At 30.1% G+C, this 8,734-nt stretch overlaps 1 protein-coding gene across 1 annotated transcript in view; it reads right to left on the bottom strand.

The window, feature by feature from the left end:
• Window positions 1–4,824: 4,824 nt before the first annotated feature.
• Window positions 4,825–8,734, bottom strand: part of dve (SATB1_N and homeodomain domain-containing protein dve) — a 132,646-nt gene continuing 128,736 nt past the window's right edge. Inside the window, exons 6-7 of the mRNA XM_017902861.1 lie at window positions 8,060–8,440; window positions 4,825–5,174 (exon numbers count right to left, since the gene is read on the bottom strand). Coding sequence (XP_017758350.1) covers window positions 4,998–5,174; window positions 8,060–8,440 — 558 coding nt within the window. The 3' untranslated portion in view covers window positions 4,825–4,997. The remainder of the gene's footprint in view (window positions 5,175–8,059; window positions 8,441–8,734) is intronic.

Below are 8,734 nucleotides of genomic sequence, written 5' to 3'. Positions count from 1 at the left end.
GTATTATAATAAAAATGTATGAAAACTTATAAATATATTATACTAAAAATTTACCAAAAATTGTAAATATATTATAATAAAAATATATTGTTATAATGTGATAAAATTCAGATTTTAGTCTGGGCTTATTACAGGAGTCGTTTCTGTCGAACTGTGCTGCTAATGACAATTAAAGATTAAAAATCGAAGGAGAGGAGGCAGGTTCTCAGGGAAGCTGACGTTTCTTATAACGATTTACTAGCGAGGGTGTGGTTTAAATTGTGCCGGCTGACAAATTAAGATCAGATAGAGAGATGATCCTCGGGGCTGCTGACTTTTAGATTTTCATAAGGCATCGGCCTGCCACCCTACCAGCTCCTTACGCTTCCCCCTCTTCTCACCGTACTCTTCGACCTCAATTTTCTTATCCGTCTGAACAGGCTAATATTTCTCTCTCTTTCTGTCCCCGAATCCTTCATCTTGTTGCTTCCTTCATCGAATATATCGTCTGCTAAGTATTTCCAACGTTAACATTAACAATTGCTCTTTCGTTGCAATTTTTGGCAAATTAATTAATTTGACTAATTAACGTCCGATCAGAAGATTAAAAGATTTAATTTTAAGTAATTAAAATAGAACTGAGAAATTGAGAAAATGAGGATCAAGAGTTAAATTACGTAATTAAATCATTTGCAAAAATTTGTTACTATTCTTGTTTTTTAACGAATTTTAACTAAATGATTTAAGAAAAATAATAATTATATTCAAAAAACAATTTTGACAGAAAATACAGATTTTTAATTAAGAATTGGAAATATGGCCCTGATATATTAACCCTGAACTGTCAACTGTCAACTGTCAATCTACCTTTCTTTTCGTTAACAACAGTTTACTCCACAAATATATATTTATAATATAATGGGTGTTCTAAAATTCATGCAAGATTTGAATTTTGCGCCATTTGTGCGATAAAGTGTTGCTAACGAAGAAAAAAGGTAGATTGACAGTTGACAGTTCAAGGTTATTAAACATGGAAAGAACAATGTGTCTTCATTATTCAGCAATATTTCCAATTCTTAATTAAAAACCTGTGTTTTCTGTCAAAATTGCTTCTTGAGTGAATTTTGGGACACCCGATAGATTTCTGTATCTCTTAATAAATTGTGAACAAATTTTTGTTCGCTAGTCCTTTTAATTTTTTGTCCTATGATTTAACACTTTGACTGTCACACAGCTTTTATATAGTACATTCAGGGGACCACGATAAAATTTCCAACAGTATGGCAAAAAAAGAGAAAAAAAGTGGTGCGAATTAGTATTGTTTTCTATTCACAGTTCTCTATTTATTTACGTTGTTCAAATTTTCAAAAAATGGTTAAAATAAAATAAATATAAATTGGAAAGATTAGTATAGTTGGGCATTGGTGACCACCATGGTAGTGAACGTGTCAAGTTTCGATGGCGCGTGCCATGATCGACAACAGAGTGGTCACACGTCGAGCTGTTTCGAGGATAACATGTAACCGAGGCAGGAAGATATCGACGAAAATTGACCACGAGTCTGACACGTGCTGTTTACGTTGGTCCATATCTACATACCACGTCTCTCACACGTTACGCTTGTGTTTGGCCCGATGTCTTTACCACGAGTTTGATACGATATTGTGGGCGTAAGGATTAATATAACGATTTAATATAATTTAATGTAATAGCAGAGAATGAGAATATAATATGATATATTATATTATAAAATTAGATTATAAAATAAAACTTATCAAGTTATTATACACGGTGTTCACGTTATTACTTGTCAGAGATTTTTTCGAAAATTACTGTAATTAGAATAAAATGATGAAGGAGAAAGTTTTATACTTTTTCATTACCCATAGGACAGTACTTATCAATTTCGCGTATTTATGTTAATATTTAAGGTGACTTTCAATTTTTAAAACAGAATGCTATATATATATTTTTATATTATATGAAAGCATGTCTCAAGACGAGTTCATTCATGTCCTATATGATGACTTTCGAGGTCATAGTAAATCGGGAATAAAATAAAAATTTCGAATAATTCATGATACGGACAAAAAAATTCAATAAATAATTTATAAAAATCTCGGACCAAAAAGAAAATCATATATATAACAAAATAATCGCTCAAATATCAAATTAACTTGAAAAAGAAACAAATTTATTTTAAACTCAAAAAATGAATCATTAATTAAGAAACTTGACTCAAAAATTTCGTAATATTCGAAAATAGAATATGCTCGAAATAACCCACTGGCTACAGAAATCGTATAATTAACAAATTTCGCCACAAATTAATTAATTATCGCAATAAAATATTCAATAAATAATCTATCGAAATCTTGGATCAAACAAAATCATAAATATAACAAAAGAATCGCTCATATATTAAATTAAGCCGAAAAAGAAACGAAAAACACATTTATTTTAAACATAAAAAATTAATCATTAATAAAGATTCCTGATTAAAAAATTTTAGAAAATTTGAAAAAAAAATATACTCGAAATAACCCACTGGCTGTAGGAATTATACAATAAATAAATTTCGCCAAGAATAAATTAATTATTGCAAAAAAATATTTGATAAATATTCTATAGAAATCTTGGATTAAAGAAAAAAAAACAAATAAATTTTCAAGTAGTCTTGCTCTTTTTCGATACCCATGCGATTCGTCTGACATCAGCAGAGCCCCCCAATTTTCAGAAGAACGTCCCTAGATCCTCGCCACCCTCTTAACGATGTCTCGACTTTGCTTGACTCGAGAAGCGAATCTCAATAACGATAACGAAAGGGATAACAGTTCGTACCTGTATAGTCTCGGATAAGAAGAGGCTGTTGCGGCGAGGTCGAATTTCGATGTTTTGCCAGTGAACGAGCATCGACCTACGCGGATCTTTACAAGACATTTTAATTGGACAAATCCGCCTATCCTCATTAAATCCGTCCTGACTTCGGTACGATCTCCCTGTCGACGTCCTATGCGAGTATCCCATAGATGACGAAAGCACCTTTCTTCCTTTCGGCATCTTCCTCAGGCATTGTCGACTTAAACGGAGTCGAAACTCCCGTATCCTCTGATCAGACTTGCCTCAACCATGATGAACATTCTACTCCCTAATCGTTTAGTTTCAAATACTATTCATGAGCACGAGACAAATATTTCGTTCAGGTTAGAAGATATTCTCTAATACCAAGAAATATTCGGTTGAGGTTAGAATATAACCTCATTGAAACTTTTCATTTTCGTATTGCAATATATCGTAATGAAATTATTATTAGTTACTGATTTTTTAATTTCTTCGTAGTTTGGGACGTTGTAAATATCTTGTGAGGAGAAATGGAACGCGTATTGCACTTATTAATGATATATTTGATATCTTTTCTTAGTACGAACATAACCTAGAAAGTGGAATACTTGTGTACAATGACTTGACCAGATATTGGATTAGTGTTTAGAAATTAGTACTTAAAACATAGTTGGGGGAAAGAAATGAAGAATTTGAGATAGCAAAGTATGTCAAATATTGATGTAATGGTTATGGATTAAAAATATTATTTATATAAAAGAGACGTGGTTAGAGAGATTCGAGAAACGTGTACTACGCATCCCTCTGGTGGCGAAATAGGGTACTACCACAAGTTCTCTTTAACATTAGGTGCCGATTTCTCGCTTCTACAGTTTTTGAAAAATTAATATTATCTACGAGTACTATATTTCACTATATATTACAAGTTGGTAGTTCTAGTGTTAAGAAGAATTAAATAATCGGTAATTTACAATGAATAATTAATAAAAATATGAATGCAACACAAGTTAATACTTTTGGTCTTATACAATGCTATATACAAATTTCAAAATATTGCATTATTTTAAATCTCACTAAGTAATTTTATTCAATGAGAAATTTGTTTACATGAAATGTTTTAAAATTTATTATTAATTAAAAAAATTTCTAGATTTTATTTTATTTTAGAATCAAATTTAATGTTACTAAATGTAAAATGCAAATAAAAATTGATATTTGTAAAAAATAGTTTGTATATTTTTTTCTGTATCATTACAATACAAAATAATACAAAATTGTGATATTTTAGTGGTAAATAATTTATCACTCACGTGACAGGTACGTCCTTGATCACCTTCAAGAAAGATTCTAATTATTATTAATTCTAATTAATTAACAAATTAAAGAAGGAAGATTCTAATTAGTATTTAGTGTTTAGTAAGTCAGTGTTGAATTGACAACAGGAATTATAGAAATTTTACAAGACAGGAATCTTAAAATTAAACAATTATTTTTGAATCTCCTATCTTCCATTTTCTACACAAAAATTATTATTTATCATACTGAAAAGGAAACATAATTCACAAATAATTTTTGTACATTCTATTTTTTAATTGCATCTCATTAATACTAATATATAGTAATATAACAATATAATAATGTATAATATATATCATTAATACTAATAAATATATAATTAATAATAATAAATACTGATAAATAATAAGACAATAAAATACCAACAAACCAATAAATAAACAAAACGTCACATAATCAAATAGGAATAATAATACCCCAAATGTAGTATATGCTTACAAATTTTTATTATTTCTGTATTTTGGAATCGAAACAAAGAGGGCTTGTATGTACAAGAAAGGAGGACAGAGATGTGAACAGTATTAAAGAAGGATAATTGACGATGCTGTTGAATCGTGACGTATAGTTTTTATTCGACAGTATTCTCATATGTACACTTATTAAGGTCCATAGTAATTATATTAATTATTACGCGATAATTAGAACAAAATGGCGACCGGCGAATATGGTCGCGAGTCAACGATATTAAAGAATAACAGGTTGATTAACGATGTTTCTCCTCCTTAACGTGCCTCTCCATCCGTTTTACGGTACATAGATGATGATGCCTCGCGACATCTTGGCTGTTCCTACGTTACGTTACATGAGGGATAGGGGGCGAGCTAGTCTGCGTGATATGGGTGCGGTTGCGGTGATTCGCCCTCGAACAGGGCCATTTTTAAACGCTTGCACTTGGCCCGGCGATTCTTGAACCAAAATTGCACGTTTTTTGGTTCCAGCCGCGGAAACTTCTGTCGATACGGCATCTGGTTCAGATCCTCCGTGTATTTCAGTATCAACTGCGAATTAAGCAAGAGGTTTCTTAAGATTATCCAGCGAGTCGAGTAAAAGGGCAGTGGAATGAAACAGGTATTATAAGTGATTTCTTTTTCGGGTTTTTCTACGTGCGTTTACGAAGCTGAAAAATTGGCGGGAGTATTCGAAATTGCAATTTATTGGTGATAATATATATCTACAGAATACGGTGGTTTGAAAATAATTTTCGAATTGGGTTTTATGCAGTCAATTTTCTAGTTTCCAGAATTTTGTTATTATTAATATATTTTATTATTTATTTATTTACATTTCGATATTAACAATAATACTATTTATATTATCTTTGTGTAATTTGTATACTTTTAGGATCATTTTCCTTTTTCTCTACATGAGTTACGAAGTTGAGAAATTGGCGGGAGTATTTAAAATTGAAATTTATCGGTGACAGTGATATATATGTTTAGAACAAGGTGGTTAGAAAATAATTTTCTAATTAGCTTTTATGCAGTAATTTCTCTAGTTTTCAGAATTTTATTATAAATAGCTTTTATTATTTCTCGTTTATTCACATTTCGGTATTAATAATACTACTATTTATATTATTTTTTTATATAGTTTGTATAATTTTAGGATAATTTTCTTTTTCATTAAATTACAAAGTTGAGAAATTGGCGGGAGTATTTGAAATTGAAATTTATTGGTGATAATAATACATATGTATAGAATAAGGTGGTTTGACAATAATAAAAATAATAATAATAATAATAATAATTTTCGAATTAGGTTCTATGCAGTAATTTTTCTAGTTTTCAAAAATTTCGGTGAATAAATTATTAATAATAATACTATTAATATATTATAAATAGTATAAGTATATAAGTATTACAGTATTATTAATAATACTATTGTTCGTATTATTTTTTGTGTACTTTAAATAATTTAAGGTCCATGTTTATTAGCTAAGTTATGTATTCTATTATATTTTAATAGTGTTTTCTGAATTATTTCTGTCGTTTCTATACGTTTGTATGAGTTTTGATATTTATGTCAATTATCTTATCTTATATTTTGGGAGTTGACGTTACTATTATTATTGTTGTTTATTGTTGTTGTTGTTATTGCTATTATCATATAATATATCTTTTACACGTATATCTTCTTTATACAAGTGTTTGAAATATTTTTCAAAAATTTTCTGAACGAAGTATTTTACATTTTACACCAAAATTTTAAAGAATGTTAAATCTGATGAGTCAAAAAATATTCTTCTCATTTTTTCAAAATTAGAAATACCAATTCACAGCTTCTACGATGTTGAAATAAAAGCTCATGTTCTTTAATTCCTGTGCTATTTTCATCCTCATTTATGAAAATAAAAATTATTATAAATTTAAAAAGAAAAGGCAATTTATGACACTTATATTACGATATTAATAAATGAAGTACATTTTCCGTCGCGACAGATAGAAATAGAAAATAGAAGTAACAAAATCAAGGGCAAAATGTCATATATCTATAAATTTTTAATAACGTGCTGTTAAAAAATATTCAAATTCGAGTATTCATTAAGTACGTGCTTATCTTCGTATGCAAATGATCAAAGTATGTTCCAGAAAATTATTCGCATGATTACATAACAATGAACAACAATAAAATCGAACATTTTATTATCACTAATTTTTATTATTAATCACATAAATTATAGAAACTGATTCTCAAGCAAAAGGCAACCCAGATCTCCAATCAACTATATATGAACATTAGAACTACCAACTTTCAATTCTTTATACTCAAGAGGCAGCTTTCCGTCATTACTTAACAAAAATATGAAGATTAATAATTAATATTAAATTTAAAATAACATAATAACGGGGTCCATTAAATATCGGAACAAAATAGTCTCATCTGTTAATTTATTCAAAAATTTTCTTTCACGTTAGTATAAAATGTATCACCGACTTCACCATCAGTAGGAAATGCTACTATTATTCTTCCTATAGTGAAGAAGCCTTTGAGTGCAGAGGGTTAACACAAGAACCACCAGTCTGTAATACATACCTCAATATAACAATTACAATAGTACAATAAAAAAACATATAATTACAATTTTATTCTGGTAAAAAGCAAACAATTAATATTACCAAAAGCTATTGTATATATTCATTAATAAGTAATTAAGTAATTAAAAAATAAAAGACTCGAAACAAGTAATTTTGACTCTTCTGGTAGTTCTAGTGTCAACGTACACCTATAAGCAATAACAATTAAAATTACACATTAAAAATGACCCAAAACCAAAATTTAAAATAAAATCAAAACCTCAAATCAAAGTTTCGTAGAAAAATCAAAGTCACCTATATATTTCTGGCAAAAGTGAAAAGAAAAATTGGAAATCTCCAAAGCAGACATGTCTGCAGCTTCAGTAGTCACAGTTCAGGGAAAAGACAAATGCATGCATCGACGTAATTAAAATTACACGTTAAAAATAACCCAAAATTAAAATTCAAAATAAAATAAAAACCTGAAACCAAAGTTTCTTACAAAAATCAAATTCACCTATATATTTCTGGCAAAAGTGAAAAGAAAAATTGGAAAGTTTCAAAGCGGACATGTCTGCAGTTCCAGTAGTGGAAGTGTCAGTTCAGAGGAATGACAAATGCATGCGTCGACGTAATTAAAATTACAAGTTAAAAATAACCCAAAATTAAAATTTAAAATAAAATAGAAACCTTAAACCAAAATTTTTTACAAAAATTAAATTCACCTATATATTTCTGGCAAAAGTGAAAAGAAAAATTGGAAATCTTCAAAGCGGACATGAATCGGACAGCTTCAGTAGTGGAAGTGTCAGTTCAAAGGAATGACAAATGCGTGCATCGATGTAATTAAAGAACATCGTTCAACTCACCGCGTGACTAGGATGAGTATTGTGAGTGAACCAAGCTTCGAGTCTCGGCACTTCCGTTACAGGATCGATGAACGTCCGGTTCCTTTTCCTCCTCTCGTCCAGCATGCTGGTGGAACAACCAGCTGGTCCACGTGGCGGCAGATAAGGTGACATATACATTATTCCATGGCCGAACATTGAACTGGGAACCAGAGAAAATCCAGGGGGCAGAGGACCGGTCGGTCTTGTCTCGTCGTCTTCTGAACCAGAGGATACCCTGGCATCTTCTTGTTTCACCGAGGATGGCGTTGAAGGTGGAGGTTGTTGATCCTCGGGTCTGGTCGTCAGTGACAATGGACCAACTGGTGGGCTTCCGGGTGGACAGAGAGAAGGCGACGTCGACTGAAATGTGTATGCATAACGATAATTATACGAGAAATGGCCGATTTTGAGAAATATTTTTACATATTTCAACCGTTTTTTAATTAGAAAAAATATACGTGATTCGTTGATTCGATTAATTAGGGTTGTTTAAGTAATTCAATACGCGTCTATCATTCTTTGGACAGGGGTGTATGTTGTTTTCAATTTTTCAATGTACAAGCTGTATCAATTAATTCTGTTACACTAATAATTATTTATATATTATTCCTATATTATATATTCTTATATGTTCTTATATATATTTCTATATAT

Source organism: Eufriesea mexicana, unplaced genomic scaffold, assembly GCF_001483705.2.
Source record: "Eufriesea mexicana isolate 0111107269 unplaced genomic scaffold, ASM148370v2 scaffold2087, whole genome shotgun sequence".
Classification (NCBI taxonomy): Eukaryota; Metazoa; Arthropoda; class Insecta; order Hymenoptera; family Apidae; genus Eufriesea; species Eufriesea mexicana.
This window is presented reverse-complemented; position numbering and strand designations above follow the sequence as displayed.